Here is a 16,908-nt window from a genome sequence, read left to right as displayed (position 1 = left end):
TGTGCCAATATTTTTCGTGGACAATAAAAAATGGCAAATGTGTCCTATTTTTCGTGGACGGAGGAAGTATCATTTTTACAAATGAGTAAATGAGTGTAGAAAAGTAAATGTGACAATTAATGGACGGATGTAGTATCTATTATGGAACGAAGATAGTATATTATAAAATGATACATTGGGGTCCATTTGTCACGATTGTATGTGTAGTAAAAGATGTAGTATCAAATGAAGTAGATGTCTCCGATGTTTAATCGCAATGATAAATAAAATATTGTGAAATGGTATAAATCTGCGAAACAGAATCACAATATAATATAGTAAAATGCGATTTTGTGGTTGCATAAACAAAACCAAATGCAACGCGTGTTTTATTAATTGAGCATACAGAGTGGTTACAATTGGATTGCGAGTCCTATACACGTTCTATAAAAATTTAATATAATTTTCTCTCAAAACAAAAGAAAGCATTTTCGATGTATTAGTGACATATTTTAATAAATGCAATATTTTCGGCATCACCCTATATATTTACTCCATCTATCTAAATTATGACTTACCTTCTCTTTGAATTCTGTTTTGACTTCATGTGTTTTCTTATGCTATAATTGGTTTCGTGCATAATCTAAGTGATACTATAATTTGTAAAGAGATGACGATGGGGTGGGCGTTGGTGTTGGTGTTGGCCATGGCGGCGACGGCAGCGGCGGCAGGTGGTGGCGGCGAAGTGAGGTATGATGGAAGGTCGCTCATCATCAATGGGCAGCGGAAGCTTCTCTTTTCTGGCTCTATTCATTATCCAAGAAGCACTCCCGATGTATAATCTCTTTCCTATCTATCCCTCACATGCATAAATATATATAGAGATGTAGTAATTAATTATGCATCTTTACTACAAACTGCTAACTAAATCTTGCCCAATTAGACTTTTAGATTTGATGTACAGATTGACATCTTTTTTACATGCAGCAAGTCGACATTCGTATGTTTTAATCTCGATTGATATTTGTATGTTTTAATTCCGGTTATGATGATATTATTTATCATCTGTTGACATCATATATGGAAATCTAATAAATGTGATTTAGTTTGCGGTTTGTAGTAATGATGCAGTTTGCAGTATAGTGCTATATCACTTGAAAACAAAATCAAGTTTTTTATACTACCTATTATGCCAAAATCAAAGCAATGGTGTATTATGTAAAAATGATACTCTCACATCCACGAAAATAATATTAATTGTAGACGACACGAGTTTTAATGAAAATTTGATAAAGTAAAAGATATGAGAGAAAATGTAGATGAAGTAGAAAAGAGAAAGAGAAAAAGAAAAAGAGAGAGAGGAGAAAAAGTGATTAAAGTATGAGTGAAAATTTTCATTATTGAAATGTGACTATTTTTCATAGAAATCTCAAAATGATAACATGAAGCTATTTTTCATAGACATAAGGACTAATAATATTACTGTTACTTATTTACAAAATGTGCACTAGAAATAGTCATATTTTTTGACGATCCATTAAAATTAGTCTCTTTTATATGCATTTGATGATTATGAATGTCCATTAAAATTAATCTCTCTTATACGAATTTTATACAGATGTGGCCATCTTTAATATCTAAAGCTAAACAAGGAGGACTTCATGCCATTGACACTTATGCATTTTGGAATCTACACGAGCCCAGGCCAGGCCAGGTATGACTATTGATCATTTTCTTATAAAAACAAGGTCATGACAAGTATGACTACTAATCATCTTTTAAGAACCTTGGACGTCCATAACATTGTACTCCTCCCTCCATCTCATAAAAGTATGAACTATTTTCTTTTTAGTCGGTCCCACAAAAATATAAAAGTATGCTCTCTAATATAGAAAACTTTTTTCTCTCTAATGAGGTGAGATTCATTCCAATAACAATATTTCAACAATATTTTCTTTGTATTTCTCTCTTACATTACCAATTGTGCATTAGAACTCGTGTCCAATCAAGAGTGCATACTCTTTTGGACGGAGGGAGTATATATAAATATAGGCGATTTCATTTTTAGGTGATTTGTGTATATATACACTCCCCCTGTCCCAATAAAGAGTCCCAATAAAGAGAGTAAAGTGAGAGTGATGAAAAGGTAGAGACATGTTATTTCCAATTTAGGAAACATTTTATTTTTAATAGAATAATCTTGAAAAAAAAACATTTCATCGTCAATAGAATAAGTATATCACTTTGCTCTTAGTACTCTACTACATTATTAACACTCCAATTTATGTCTCAACTTTACAAACACCTTATACATTATATTTCGTTAATGTACTAATTTTATGGAAATTTCAGTATGACTTCAGCGGAAGAAACGATATAGTGAGATTTATCAAGGAAGTTCAATCTGAAGGCCTTTATGTTTGTCTAAGAATAGGGCCTTTTATAGAGGCCGAATGGTCTTATGGGTAATTAACCAAATATTGACTAGAAATTCCGACTTATTAGTTCAAGATTAATCGGCATTGCATCGTAACTGATATTTAGTAATTTGCGTGCTATAGAGGTCTTCCATTTTGGCTCCATGACATTCCCGGGATGGTATTTCGTTCCGATAACGAACCGTGGAAGGTATGTACTGTATCTTTTTTCAATTCTTGGTAGTTTAGTTACTCGGTAGTTGTGTAAGACGTGTTACACTATGTTATATAGTTAAATCGAAAAATGTAAATAAAATAATATTCCTATATTACCCTTGACGCGACAGATTCACATGCAAAATTTTACGACAAAGATAGTGAATATGATGAAATCCGAGAATTTATTTGCGTCACAAGGAGGACCTATCATACTATCTCAGGTTCAATTTCTCTCTCCATTTCTCTCATTTTTCAATTATAATAGGCATTGAACATAAATAATTGCATCATAGATTCTAAAGACACTGTCTAATAGACCATTGTAATCTCTTGTAATAAAAATGGTATGATTTCAGATCGAAAATGAATATCAAAATGTGGAAAAGGCATTTGGCAACAAAGGGCCGCCTTATGTCCGTTGGGCCGCGGAGATGGCTGTGGGCCTCAAGACCGGCGTGCCATGGGTTATGTGCAAGCAAGATGATGCTCCGGATCCCGTGGTAAACTCCATTTCTCAATTTCCTAATTAATGTTTGATTTTTTCAAAATATTGGAATAATTCATATTATAGGAAATTGCAAATTAATATATGTCATCCCTAACCCTTTTACACCAAACTAAAACTCATTTATGCCATGTCCAACCATTTCTCAGTGTCATGTGGGCCTCAAGACTGGCATACCTTAGGTCATTTCCGATCATTTACAACAATCTCAAACTCATTTTTGAGTATATGTCACACCAAAAAGTAATTTTACTCCAACAATTTACACAAAACTCAAATTTTATAGTACCATTTTTTAGTATGTGTCTCACAAAAATTTTGGCCGTAGACCCATATTTGGTGTTGTTCTATAGGAAAATGCAAAAATAAGTTTGAGTCTGTAGTATAATCGGAGAAATTTTCTAGACTAAAAAATGATTTTGTGTATGGTTGACGATGACCTAGTATTACGCATTGAGCATGTACACTTTAACATATTCGAATCGAATAGATGAGTCTAATACTTTCATACACATGTATGCCAATCTGATGTACAAACAAATCACGATCAATCAAAGAAAACTAGAAAATTCCTGATTGATAATACACATTATATGTATGACAAGGAGCATAGTTCTAAACTGTGTTATGAAGTTCTAAATTTAGCTATTACAACTATTTCTCTACTATGGAGTATATACTAACCGACTCTTGGCCCATGTTTAAATTAACTTATTAAAATCTAATATTCTATGAATCTTTCAATACATCTACAGATTAATGCCTGCAACGGGTTGAAATGTGGGGAGACATTTGTAGGACCAAATTCACCAAATAAGCCAGCAATTTGGACTGAAAACTGGACACATTTGTAAGAGATCAAATATTTACATTATTATTTATTACTACTATATATTTTACTGTTTTATAAGTTATATCCATGAGATGTATAAACCACATTTTGTTACAATGAAGCTATGATGTGTACGGTAATATCACCAAAATCAGACCGGCTGAAGACATTGCATACCACGTCGCTCTATTCATTGTCAAAATGAACGGAAGCTACATAAATTATTACATGGTATGTTCCAATTTCCGACCATTTTGACACTACTATTACCACTCGTATTTCGACTACTATTACATGGTTGTTTGGCTTTCTAGTATCACGGGGGAACCAATTTCGGAAGGAACGCTGCTGCATTTGACATAACTAGTTATTACGATCCAGCTCCACTAGACGAATACGGTAACTACTAACTAACTAACCTCAAAATCGAAACTGGTGTTACAAAATTAAATATGATGCGACAACAAAATTACATTGCTTCGGATAAATCAATGTTGTTTATTTACACTTAAAATAGAATGACTTCATTTTGGTGTAACAAATAGTATTTGATATTGTCATATTAATTTTGATTTTGACCATGGTAGAAAAATAGCAAAAAATTAAAATGATGTCATTTTATATTTCATTTCAAAAGTTAGAGATTAACTAGAAGTTAATGAAAAATTGCGATGTGGATGTTAAATTATCTGTTTCTTTTTGCATCTAATTAACTTTCCATAATTCATAGGTTTAATCAGAGAACCAAAATGGGGACACCTGAAGGAGCTTCATGCAGCAGTTAATCTATGTTCAGACACCCTACTACATGGAACTCAAACTAACATCTCTTTGGGCGCACTGCAACAAGTAAAATTTTCGACTATCGAATAAAAAATTATTTTTATTTTGAGACCGAAGAACTCGTAAATTTATTTATTTTTTTAAATTAACAGGCGTATGTATACAAGGGAGTGAAAAACGAATGTGCAGCATTTCTTGTGAACACAGATGGCGCAAAGGATGCAAGCGTCCAATTTCAGAATCAAACATATATAATTCCTCGAAAATCAATTAGCATATTGCCCGATTGCAAAACAGAGGCATTCAACACAGCAAAGGTAACACATTAAGTTCTCACCATCAACGTGTGATTGCTTATACTCCCTCTGTCCATGAATAGGTGAGCAGTAAAGAAAGTACGAGAGCAATGACACCAATGGTGAAGTTGGATTCAAAAGAGATGTGGGAAGAATTGGATGAAGCAATTGCAGTGTTTGGTAATACCTCTTGGAAATCAAATAGTTTGCTAGAGCAAATGAATACCACCAAAGATACATCTGATTATCTGTGGTACACTGCTAGGTAAAAAATCCAGATTATTTCATCTAACTTATTAAGTTTGTTACATACTACTTCTATATTCCAACAATTAAATTGGATAACTCGAAATTCCGACCTCTTTTTCTATTATTATTTGCAGTTATGAGCAATCTGCGGAGCAGTCTACTATGATAAGAGTGAATTCTCGAGGTCATGTGCTGCGCGCATTCGTCAATGGAGAATTTATAGGTGAGATAATATTTAATTTATTACTAGATAAGAAAGATATTAAAAATGTAGAAAATTCAGACAATAATAGTATTGTTTTGATTTAGGTTCGGGACATGGGACTTTCGGAAATCAAAGATTCATTTTGGAGAAAAATGTTTCTTTGAAAAGAGGAGTAAATGACATTTCCTTGCTAAGCATAATGGTTGGCTTACCGGTAAATTGACTTGATCATATTCACCTTTTGAATTTCTGCACAGTTTTTTGCTATCCATTAGGCGTTGTTCTCCTCGATGTTTTTCGGTTCAAGTGTTTCATTTTATCAAAGTTGATTTGGCATCTTTTGGGTAGAAGTCATTATTTTTTCATTAGTAAATTTGTGTACTATAGGATTCAGGGGCGTATATGGAGCGTAGAGCATCTGGATTAGAGAATGTGGTAATAGGAGGAAAAGACTTGTCTAACCTTTCATGGGGATATCAGGTATGTATAAATTCGTGTGAGACCTTCTCATCTTAAGATGGGTCTTGCTATGACCCTCCTCTATTTTACGACATTACCCGGCCGCTCCAAAATTGCTTAAATGCCTTCTTGAAATTTGACTATTTTATTGGATTTATTGCAATGCAAAGGTTGGGTTAAATGGAGAAAACATGCAAGTTTACACACAAGATGGATCACAAAAAGTAAAATGGAACAAATTTCCCTCTTCTTCTCGGCAACTTAAATGGTACAAGGTATGTAAGAATTATTACCAGCAATGCTCTGAAAGCAAACTGTCGAAATAATCATGAAATTATATGTATTTGTACTAATTATTCTTGATGACTTTTTTGGTAAAATTGTGTATGTGATATCTCAGCCGAAATATCATATGTGGGTATCATTGTAGACGAGTTAACCAACATCTTCTATTCATAAATGAAACGATTTTGTTTGGTTAAAAATATCAACAATGTATTGCACATCTACATCCTGATTTTTTCACCCGTGAGATAATTATGAACAAATCGATACTTTATGATTTTTCTTACTAATTTTTAAAGTTGCAGGATAAAACAAAATTTTACTGTAATATTTCTTGGTAGTTTTCCCTATATTATATATTAATTTATTCCAATAATATAAGTAATTAATTTTTTTTATTGCATTTTCTTTTCTTAGTCAAAATTTGATGCACCCAAAGGCAATGATCCGGTTGCACTAAATTTGGGGTCAATGGGGAAAGGGCAAGTTTGGATCAATGGTGAAAGCATCGGTCGATATTGGATCTCATTTCTCAACTCTCAAGGCTCTCCTTCACAAATATGGTAATCGAAATGTTTTTGTAGCTATTTTTGTTTTGAACTGCAACCCTAGCTATTGTTGTTATTCGTCGTCTTTTTAACTTAATTGATTTTTATAAAAATTAGTAGAATTTCTTGATCATCAATTGTTATAATTTAAATACTTATACATTTTGCAGGTATCACATACCAAGATCATTCTTGAAGGCCAAAGATAACTTGTTAGTAATGTTTGAAGAAGAAGGGGGCAATCCTCTAGGCATATCAGTAGATACTGTTTCAGTAGCAGTCGCATAATTATCTATTTCCTATCAATCTTCATTTGTTTTGCTTTTGTTTTGTTTCACCGCAAGATAAGAATCATGTAACTAAATTTTCTACATCTGAAACTATATATCACAATTGTTTTTTATATTTACACAACATATGAAATAGCTTAAACATCAGACCTGTTTTGTGAGTCACTAACTATTTAATAATGATTAACATCGATTTTCTTGTGTTACATTTTAACTAAAAATCATGAAACCAAAATAAATTTAATAATAATAAAAGATAAATGGAAAATCAGTTAATAATAATTCTCATTCACATATCCATGTATGATCTATCATAGAGATGAAGAAAATCTCCAATTCTTATGAAATACTTACTACATTAGTAACAAATCAAAGTTTAATTCCAAACATAAATCCATAAAAAAATGAAATTAAATCAAATCATAAAATCCCAAGCAAAGAACAAAATGCAGACATAGAATAGATATTATATTCCATCTACTATATATATTCTATGGTAATATTAATACCATCATCACGAGATCAAATTTTGTAATTATATAAAGATTTGCTAAGTTAAATTGGATCCGTAACCCCCCTTATTTGATTGATTTCCGATAAAATAAAGTGTAAAGCGGCCCAAGAGTCGACACTTCTATAATTGAAAGGGGAATATTTAATAATTTTAATATAGTACCATAAATATTGGAGTACTATAGTCTTCCAATTACCCATATGCACTAATATGAATATAAGTTCTTACCTTTCTTCTAATTTAGTTCACACACTAATTTAAACATTTCTTTTCAATATAGTTTTTGAGATACGTACTAAGCTAAAATAGTACTACTTTTCAAAGTGATTTTCGGACATTCTAAGTCACCATTTTTCTTTTCTTTTTTTTTTCTTTTTTTTTTTTCTAGTAGAGTCTTTCATTTAAGTCTAATTTTTAAATTTTGGAATTTTCTGTAGAGACTTTCATTCTAAATCCTTAAATTTTGAAATATCTCTCTCAATTTAGATTTGCTTTATTGTTTGGAATTTCTATAAATCATAGATTGTGTAAATGGAAAAACTCAAAAGAACAAGAGTAGTGATAAACGTACGTATACGTATGTACATAATCGAACTTTTTTAAACATTTTACATTGAAAATCATTTTATAAACATTAATTGATTTAAAATAAATTTCATACTAATCATTTTGCAACACTTCAAGAAAGATTTAAAATTTATACTTAAATATTTGTATATTTAATAAAATATATATTTTCTACTAAATATTGTATATTAATTCAAATCATAGTCGAAATCATGCTACGATTCGACATAAAATTTCTATATCACTTCTTTGTTATTGCTACATATATTACAATAAATAATAAAACTAATTTTTAATTAAATTCACTTAAACCTAAAAATTTTTAAAATATTATGTACATGTACAATTATGTACGATTATCTTTTCTCAAAGAACAAAAGAACAATTAGTAATATCCTTACAAATATAAAAATAGCAATTTAGTAAGGAAACAATAAATTAACAGAAAACCGGTTAAAATAAAATTGGTCCGGTTTGAATTACTCTAATTTAAGAGTATATATACGAGTACGTACAATTTAAGTAAATTATCTTTATTCATTAGTAAAATGCCATTTTGTGGATGCATAAACGAAGCAAATGCAACACGTGCTCTGAGTTAATTCCCTTAAATTAATTAATTTAGTTACGTACACGTTACACTCGACACAAAAGAAATCGTTTTTAGTGAATTGATGATCTTCTTAATTAATGCAGCATTTTCGCAATGTCCCTATATATTTACTCCATCTATCTATAACACTATGACATACCTTCTCCTTGAATTCTGTTTTGACTTCATGTGTTTTCTTATGCTATAATTAACCAACTTGGTTTCGTGCATAATCTGCGTGATACTATAATTTGTAGCTAGAGAGATGGTGGGGTGGGCGTTTGTGCTGGTGTTGGTGCTGGCCATGGCGGCGGCGACGGCGACGGCAGCAGATGGTGGTGGCGAAGTGAGGTATGATGGAAGGTCGCTCATCATCAATGGGCAGCGGAAGCTTCTCTTTTCTGGCTCTATTCATTATCCAAGAAGCACTCCTGATGTATAAACTCTCTCTCTCTCTCTCACTCTCACACACACATATGTATTCCATATCTATACATGCATGAAAATAAAATCAAGTTTTTCATACTCCCTATTATGCCAAAATCAAGACCATGATCATGACCACATCGTTGCATCAATGCACATTAACGCTATTATTCATTGACAACACCAAAATTTGACGGGTGTGCATCAATTAAGCATTGAATTTGTCTAGAAAAATACGAGACAGTTGGGAATTTTTAAAATTTTGTGATGTGTCATTTAAAAAGCGTGGAACTAAAATTCGACAAAAATTCATGATTTTATATGTTATTATCCCATCTGAAAAATGATGATATATATAAAGCTAGTTATTTAAAACGTGTACCAACAAGAAATGATTGGGTTATACATAATACTATATCAGTGTCAAAATAATCTTACTTTTCTATTTTGGGTTGGCCACTGAAATTAGTTTCTATTTATACAGATGTGGCCGTCTTTAATATCGAAAGCTAAACAAGGAGGACTTCATGCTATTGATACCTATGTATTTTGGAATCTACACGAGCCTCAGCCAGGAAAGGTACTGACTATTGATCATCTTTTTAAAAACAACATAGACAAGATATGCTCTTTGTCTGTGTATATACTATATTACTTAGCTTTTTAATTACTACGTAGTACATGATTAAAACTCCACTTTATATCTCAACTTTTCAAACACCTTATATGTAGTACTCCCTCCGTTCCCCATTAAGAGTCACACTTTTCTATTTCGGTCCGTCCCCAATTAAGAGTCACACTTCATTTTTACCATAAATGGTAAGTAGGTCCCACATTCCACTAACTCACTCCACTCACATTTTATTATAAAACCAATATAAAAAGGTGGGTCTCACGTTCCACTAACTTTTCAACCAACTTTTATTTACATTTCTTAATACCCGTGCCCGGTCACACTGTGACTCCTAATCGGGGACGGAGGGAGTAACATTTTATTTTACTCATATACTAATTCTGTGGAAGGAATTTTCAGTATGACTTCAGTGGAAGAAACGATATAGTGAGATTTATCAAGGAAGTTCAATCTCAAGGCCTTTATGTTTGTCTAAGGATTGGGCCTTTTATAGAGGCCGAATGGTCGTACGGGTAATTAACCAGACTCGAATTTCCAATTAGTTGAAGATTAATCGACATTGCATCATAACTAAGTAGTACTACTTGCTTAAAAACATGTGTGTGCTATAGAGGCCTTCCATTTTGGCTCCATGACGTTCGCGACATTGTATTTCGTTCCGATAATGAACCATTTAAGGTATGTATCTTTTTTCAATCTTTGGTAGCTTTGTTATTTTGCAATCGAATAAGAAGTGTTACACTTAATATCTACATTATACAGTTATATACAAAAATAAATAAAAGATTAATCCTGTTTTATCCTTGATGCGACAGATTCTCATGCAAAACTTTGTCACGAAAATAGTGAATATAATGAAATTCGAGAATTTATTTGCCTCACAAGGAGGACCTATCATACTATCTCAGGTTCAATTTCTCTCTCCATATATATCTCTCATTTTTCAATTATTGTAGACATTGAAAATGAATAATGATAGCGTGCAATTTCTAAGGATGCTATCTAATATTCTCTCTGTTCCATAGTAATGGAGGCGAAACTTTTCAGCACGGAGATTAAGAAAAATTGTGTTAGGTGAGTTAAGTAAAGAGAGAATAAAGTTGAAAATGAAAAAGGTAGAGAGATGAAGAGAGAAGAAGAAAGTAAGAGAGAGTAAACTAGGTGTGGAAAAATGTGTTGATTTTTACTAAAAGGGGAAAGACTCTATTACTATGGAACGTACCAAAATGACAAAATGACTCTATTACTATGGAACAGAGGGAGTATATCATTGTATTGAGTAGTTGGATCATAGCCCCTTACCATAAAAATGGGATGAATTCAGATTGAAAACGAATATCAAAATGTTGAAAAAGGTTTTGGCGAGAAAGGGCCACCTTATGTTCGCTGGGCTGCGGCGACGGCTGTGGGCCTCCAAACCGGTGTGCCATGGGTTATGTGCAAGCAAGACGATGCTCCAGATCCCGTGGTAAAGTCCATTTCTCGATATCCTATTGTTTGATTTTTCTCAATTTATTAGTACTTCATATTATTAAAATTGTAAATTAGTATATGTAAAATTGATGTTGTATACAATTGTACCATATAATTTAATTTTCGACTGCTGAGCTTTGCAATCAGCACTCCATAAGTTGAATTTCAAGGTAACATGTTAAAACAAGTTAGAAATTGGCGTCAATCATTTAATCATAATTACAAACATGGATATAGATCTAGATCCACATTTATTTCCATGATTTGATCAAATTCTATCAATGCATACATGTATACTTTTTGGCGCACAATTCAATCAGAAAGAACTATGAAATCTTTGATTGACCATACATATTATTTGTGTGACAAAAGAATGGTTTTAAACTGTGTTATGAAGTTCTAAATTTCTGCTACTCCATATTTTTCTGTAATAAAGAAATATTAGCATTAACGGCATCATATGCTTATATACTTTTTTGTCTATATTAATAATTAAAATTCAAATTTAATTAAAGTTTGTTATCCTAGTCTAGTCTATGTATATTTCAAAACATTTGCAGATTAATTCCTGCAACGGATTGAGATGCGGGGAGACATTTGTAGGACCAAATTCACCAAATAAGCCAGCACTTTGGACTGAAAACTGGACACATTTGTAAGAGATCAAAGTATTATTACCATCGTATTGTTATAAATTATTTGAATACATGAGATGTATAAACCTACAATTTTTTTGCAATGAAGCTATGATGTGTACGGTAATGCCACCAGAATCAGATCGGCTGAAAACATTGCATACCACGTTGCTTTATTTATAGTAAAAAAGAATGGAAGCTTCATCAATTATTACATGGTATGTTCGAATTTTTGATCATTTTGACACTAGAATTACCACTCATATTACAACACTACTATTACATGGTCTATTTGAGTTTCTAGTTTCACGGGGGTACCAATTTTGGAAGAAACGGTTCTGCATTCGAGATAACTAGTTATTACGATCCAGCTCCACTAGATGAATATGGTAACTAACGTCTTATGTGATTTCCTCATATAAATTTCGATTTGGACTTTTTTGGAAAATTTCATACACTTGAAAAGTTATGAGATCGACCATAAATTATCGAAAAATTATGATTCAAATGCCGACTATCTTTTCTTTTTTGCGTCTAATTAATTTTCCAAAATTCATAGGTTTGATCAGACAACCAAAATGGGGACATTTGAAGGAACTTCACGCTGCAGTCAATCAATGTTCAGGCACCTTACTATATGGAACTCAAACTATCATCTCTTTGGGCGAATTGCAACAAGTAAATTCTTCAACTAGTATTTTTATTATGAGAATGGAGAACTCATAAATATAATTTTTTTTTTCTCAAAAATTAACAGGCCTATGTATACAAGGGAGAAAAAAATGAATGTGCAGCATTTCTTGTGAACACAGACGGGGCACACGATGCAAACGTCCAATTTCAAAGTCGAACGTACGAAATCCCTCGAAAATCAATTAGCATATTACCAGACTGCAAAACGGAGGCATTCAACACAGCAAAGGTAACATATTAGGCATGTTAACTAAAAATAATTCAATCATTTTTGTCTCTTATACTTACCAATTTTATATTAATATTTGTGTACCTACTAACAAGATTTTAGATATCTTGCTCTACCATAATATTAAAAGCGAGTCCCACTATTTATTTTTGATATATTGACGGATTGATTAAATTGAGATCGTCTGATCATCATATCCTTGAAATACTTTAAAAGGTGAACAGTAGAGAAAGTACAAGAACAAGGACACCAGTTGTGAAGTTGGACTCAAAAGAGATATGGGAAGAATTGCATGAAGCTATAGCAGTATTTGATGATACATCATTGAAATCAAATATTTTGCTAGAGCAAATGAACACCACCAAAGATACTTCTGATTATCTATGGTACACTTCCAGGTAAAAAAATCAAGATTATTTCATATAACTTGTTATATATGTTTGTCACATTACCACAAATAGTAATGAATCTAAATCATAACTCGAAATTCCGACTTATTTTTCTAGTTTTATTTGCAGTTATGAGCAATCTGAGGAGCAGTCTTCTACTATAAGAGTAAATTCTCGTGGTCATGTGTTGCGCATATTTATCAATTGCAAATTTATTGGTGAGACAATATATTGACTTTATTACTACAAATCTCTTTATAAGAAAAATACTATATGTAGAAAATTAGAACAATAATATTGTTTTATTTAGGTACGGGACATGGGTTTTACAGAAATCAAAGTTTCAGTTTGGAGAAAAAAGTGACATTGAGAAAAGGAGTGAACGACATTTCGTTGCTAAGCATAATGACTGGATTACCGGTAAATTGACTAAATTCTATTTGTATTTGATTTATTATCAAGTCGACTGGTGCAATTTATGACTCATTTAAAGTTTTGAAATTCGCTGAATTGTTTAAGGCTGTGATTTTGTTACTATTATTTAACTTCGTGAACTTTTGCTTGCGGTTTTTCGGCTTGAGCGTTTCATTTTACAAGAAATGATTGGGATTTTCTTGTCTAATTACTCTTATCCAAGTTCATTTAAACATCTTTAGGGTAAAAAATATTATTTTTTATTTGTACCTTTGTAATGGTGAAAATTAATTACTATAAATCAATCTTGATTTAAAAAATGGCATTACAGGATTCTGGAGCATATATGGAGCGTAGAGCATCGGGATTGGAGAATGTGAGAATTGGAGATAAAGACTTATCTAACCTTTCATGGGGATACCAGGTATGTATGAATTCTTGTGAGATCTTCTCATTTTTGAGATGGATCTTGCTATGATCCTCCTCTAATTCACGCATTGCCCGCTCCAGAATTGCTTAAATGCCTTCATGAAATTTGACTATTTTATTGGATTAATTGCAATGCAAAGGTTGGGTTAAAGGGAGAAAGCATGCAAGTTTACACAGAAGATGGATCAAGAAAAGCAAAATGGAACAAATTTTGCTCATCTTCTCGGCCACTGAAATGGTACAAGGTACGTAAGTACTTAAATCGACAACGTTATGAGGGAAAATTGACAAAAAAGCAAGAAATTTAGGTTTGTTCGTAATTATTCCATGACGAGAGAAACGATGGCCTCTATTCATGAAGAAACGATTTTTTCTAGTTAAAAATATCAACAATATATTACACGTTATCGATCGTTTTTTTCATTGTGGAATAATTATGAACAAATTCAAATTTTGTGATTTTTCCCGCTGATTTTTAAAATTGCTGGATAGAATAAAATTCGGCCAAATCCTTACAGTTTTTTTTTTCCCGGTAGTTTGTCCTATATATTAGTTTTTCCAACAATATAAGTAATTAATTTATTTTATTGCATTTTCTTTCTTAGTCAAAATTTGATGCACCCAAAGGCAATGATCCAGTTGCACTAAATTTGGGATCAATGGGGAAAGGGCAAGTTTGGATCAATGGTGAAAGCATAGGTCGATACTGGATCTCATTTCTCAACCCTCAAGGCTCCCCTTCACAAATATGGTAATCGAGACGTTTTCGTTGCCTTAGGTAGCTATTTATGTTATGAACGACTGGTTTGTATGTTGTTCGTTATCTTTTTGACTGGTGTGTTTTGTCTTTTAAATTTTAGTGTCATTTCTTGATAATCAATTGTTATAACTTAAATACATAAATGTTTTGCAGGTATCACATACCAAGATCATTCTTGAAGCCTAGAGATAACTTGCTAGTGATATTTGACGAAGAAGGAGGCAATCCTTTGGGCATATCAGTAGATACCGTAGCAGTAACATACTAACAATGACATAATTAAACTATTTCTTGTTAATCTTTATTTCATTTTGTTTTGTTTCACCACAATAAAATTATCATAATATTAGTGAATTATAAAATGTGTCAAATTTTGTGATATCCCCGTGACTAGATATTAGGGCTCGTTCGGTGACCCTTAATTGGCCAAAATGGAGATCAATGCTATTAATGCGTTTCGGTGTTCCGTAGATGATTATGCATTAGCCAAAATAATTAATGATTCCCACTTGATTTTGCATATCTGCTCCGCTACAGTAGAAGCAGATTTGCGTGCAAGATTACCAAATTGACCCATTAATTTTTCATTTCCCCCATTCCCAAAGTGCTGTCATTTTGTAAGTACACTTCAACATACTTTCTCTCTCTAGTTCAGAAATTTTAGATCTGGTATGGAGTGTAACAGAGTTCTTTGCAGAATCAAACACTTCGTAATCCTCCTCACAACCAACCCAAAGTATCTTATACCCTGACCTGGCGGAGCAACCATTCATCGTCATTCCTACAGTTACACGTGAGAGGTTAGCAATGAATTCCACTTTTGGCAAACTGAACGGAAGAAGAAAAATGTTGCTATGGGAAGTCTTGCAATTACAGCTTCAAAGAGGTCCTCTGGAAAATCTTTATAAATTTCTTGCACACGATCGTCGCACAGGAAATTAGGAACCCAGGACAAGAGCAGGAAAGGGAGGTTGTCGAACGATCTGAGAGGCATCTGCCTCGCGACAGAGATTCCACCGACGCCGAGGACGGTACCGGATTTGTTGACTAGTAGTATGAGAAGGTTGCCTTTCATTCGATCCAGCGATGAGAAGGAGGCGTGGCTGCCTCTCGCGCGTCTATATGTGATTAGGGTAGTCGGTGGAAATTGTAAAAAATGTCAGGGACATTATTACCCATCCATTACCTGTTATATGGTCAACCACACCCACAAAGTAAAAAACTGAAGCTTAATTAGTGTGAACCAAACGATGCGGAAGAATACCAATATGGTGGGGTCACCCACATTTATTTCTACCAAATGGAATTGTGGACAACGTAACACGCCCTTAACATCTTAAATATCACGATTGTTTTTTGACATTATCACATGTACAGCCGAAATGACTCAAACCACCGGCAGATCCAGGGGGCAGGAGGGGACGACCGCCCCTTCCCGGCCGTCCGGCGAGCCTAAATGTCCCTTATAGTCAAGCCGGAAAATAGGAAAATCCCTCCCTTTATTCAATAATATGAGTTTTCAATAAATATAATAATGAAATTAGTTGTCTAGTGGTTGTGTTGTTAGTCTTTTAATTATGAAGTCTAGGGATCAAACCTCATTGAGACCATTTTTTATTCTTTTTATAACCATTCTTTCTTTATCTTATCAACTCATATTACTTATTATTACCCTATCAAATCATTAAAATACTTTTATGAATTTATATTTTTATTAATTTACACATATTGGTTTGTTATACTTACTATTTATTTTTTATTTCAATAATTTTTTAAAAATATTTCATACATTTTACTATTAAAATACTTATTTTATGTGATATTTTATTATATATTTATTATTTCTATATCAAAATAAAGGTTTGTGTTAAAATGACAACACCTCTTAAAGTGACATTGTGACATCACGTATCCAGCAATATTACGCTAGACAGCAATCTATAGATTGACGTCTAGCGTATTGGATATTGCTGGCCGAGAAAAATTCTTGTATAGTGTATTGGATATTGCTGGCCGAGAAAATTTACCCTTGAGCATTTTTTATGATTGACACATGACAGCTAATTTTTCGTCCACGTGTACAAAT

General features: G+C 32.7%; 2 protein-coding genes across 2 annotated transcripts; both read left to right on the top strand.

Annotated features, from left to right (window-relative positions):
• Positions 1 to 649: 649 nt before the first annotated feature.
• On the top strand, positions 650 to 7,111 carry LOC125221703 (beta-galactosidase 16-like). Its single transcript, XM_048123913.2, has 18 exons — positions 650 to 814; positions 1,598 to 1,693; positions 2,332 to 2,444; positions 2,541 to 2,607; positions 2,744 to 2,836; positions 2,972 to 3,115; positions 3,876 to 3,970; positions 4,075 to 4,183; positions 4,267 to 4,351; positions 4,683 to 4,801; positions 4,888 to 5,052; positions 5,115 to 5,296; positions 5,415 to 5,503; positions 5,590 to 5,699; positions 5,873 to 5,965; positions 6,115 to 6,219; positions 6,647 to 6,792; positions 6,948 to 7,111. Exons 1-18 carry the CDS (start codon positions 650 to 652, stop codon positions 7,063 to 7,065), a joined length of 2,094 nt encoding a protein of 697 aa, XP_047979870.2. The 3' UTR covers positions 7,066 to 7,111.
• A 1,894-nt stretch (positions 7,112 to 9,005) lies between these two features.
• LOC125221347 (beta-galactosidase 16-like) lies at positions 9,006 to 15,108 on the top strand. The gene is made up of 18 exons (XM_048123470.2): positions 9,006 to 9,176; positions 9,651 to 9,746; positions 10,200 to 10,312; positions 10,412 to 10,478; positions 10,616 to 10,708; positions 11,125 to 11,268; positions 11,834 to 11,928; positions 12,018 to 12,126; positions 12,213 to 12,297; positions 12,468 to 12,586; positions 12,666 to 12,830; positions 13,047 to 13,228; positions 13,349 to 13,437; positions 13,530 to 13,639; positions 13,965 to 14,057; positions 14,203 to 14,307; positions 14,668 to 14,813; positions 14,976 to 15,108. The coding sequence occupies exons 1-18, from the start codon at positions 9,006 to 9,008 to the stop codon at positions 15,088 to 15,090; spliced, it is 2,097 nt and encodes a 698-aa protein (XP_047979427.2). The 3' UTR covers positions 15,091 to 15,108.
• Positions 15,109 to 16,908: the final 1,800 nt, after the last annotated feature.

Source organism: Salvia hispanica, chromosome 1 (genome assembly GCF_029641045.1).
Source record: "Salvia hispanica isolate PSC_SH4W2 chromosome 1, Shi_PSC_v1, whole genome shotgun sequence".
Classification (NCBI taxonomy): Eukaryota; Viridiplantae; Streptophyta; class Magnoliopsida; order Lamiales; family Lamiaceae; genus Salvia; species Salvia hispanica.
Note: the sequence above shows the minus strand (reverse complement) of the source record. Positions and strands in the feature narration are given on the sequence as shown.

Excerpts from the sequence above, each read along its gene's own strand:
- LOC125221703 (XM_048123913.2), top strand. The coding sequence starts at position 650 with ATGACGATGGGGTGGGCGTTGGTGTTGGTGTTGGCCATGGCGGCGACG. Across the intron at positions 2,445-2,540 it reads GAGGCCGAATGGTCTTATGG|AGGTCTTCCATTTTGGCTCC; the intron begins GTAATTAACCAA and ends TGCGTGCTATAG. Across the intron at positions 6,793-6,947 it reads GGCTCTCCTTCACAAATATG|GTATCACATACCAAGATCAT; the intron begins GTAATCGAAATG and ends TACATTTTGCAG.
- LOC125221347 (XM_048123470.2), top strand. The coding sequence starts at position 9,006 with ATGGTGGGGTGGGCGTTTGTGCTGGTGTTGGTGCTGGCCATGGCGGCG. Across the intron at positions 10,709-11,124 it reads GACCTATCATACTATCTCAG|ATTGAAAACGAATATCAAAA; the intron begins GTTCAATTTCTC and ends GGATGAATTCAG. Across the intron at positions 12,127-12,212 it reads GCTTCATCAATTATTACATG|TTTCACGGGGGTACCAATTT; the intron begins GTATGTTCGAAT and ends TTGAGTTTCTAG.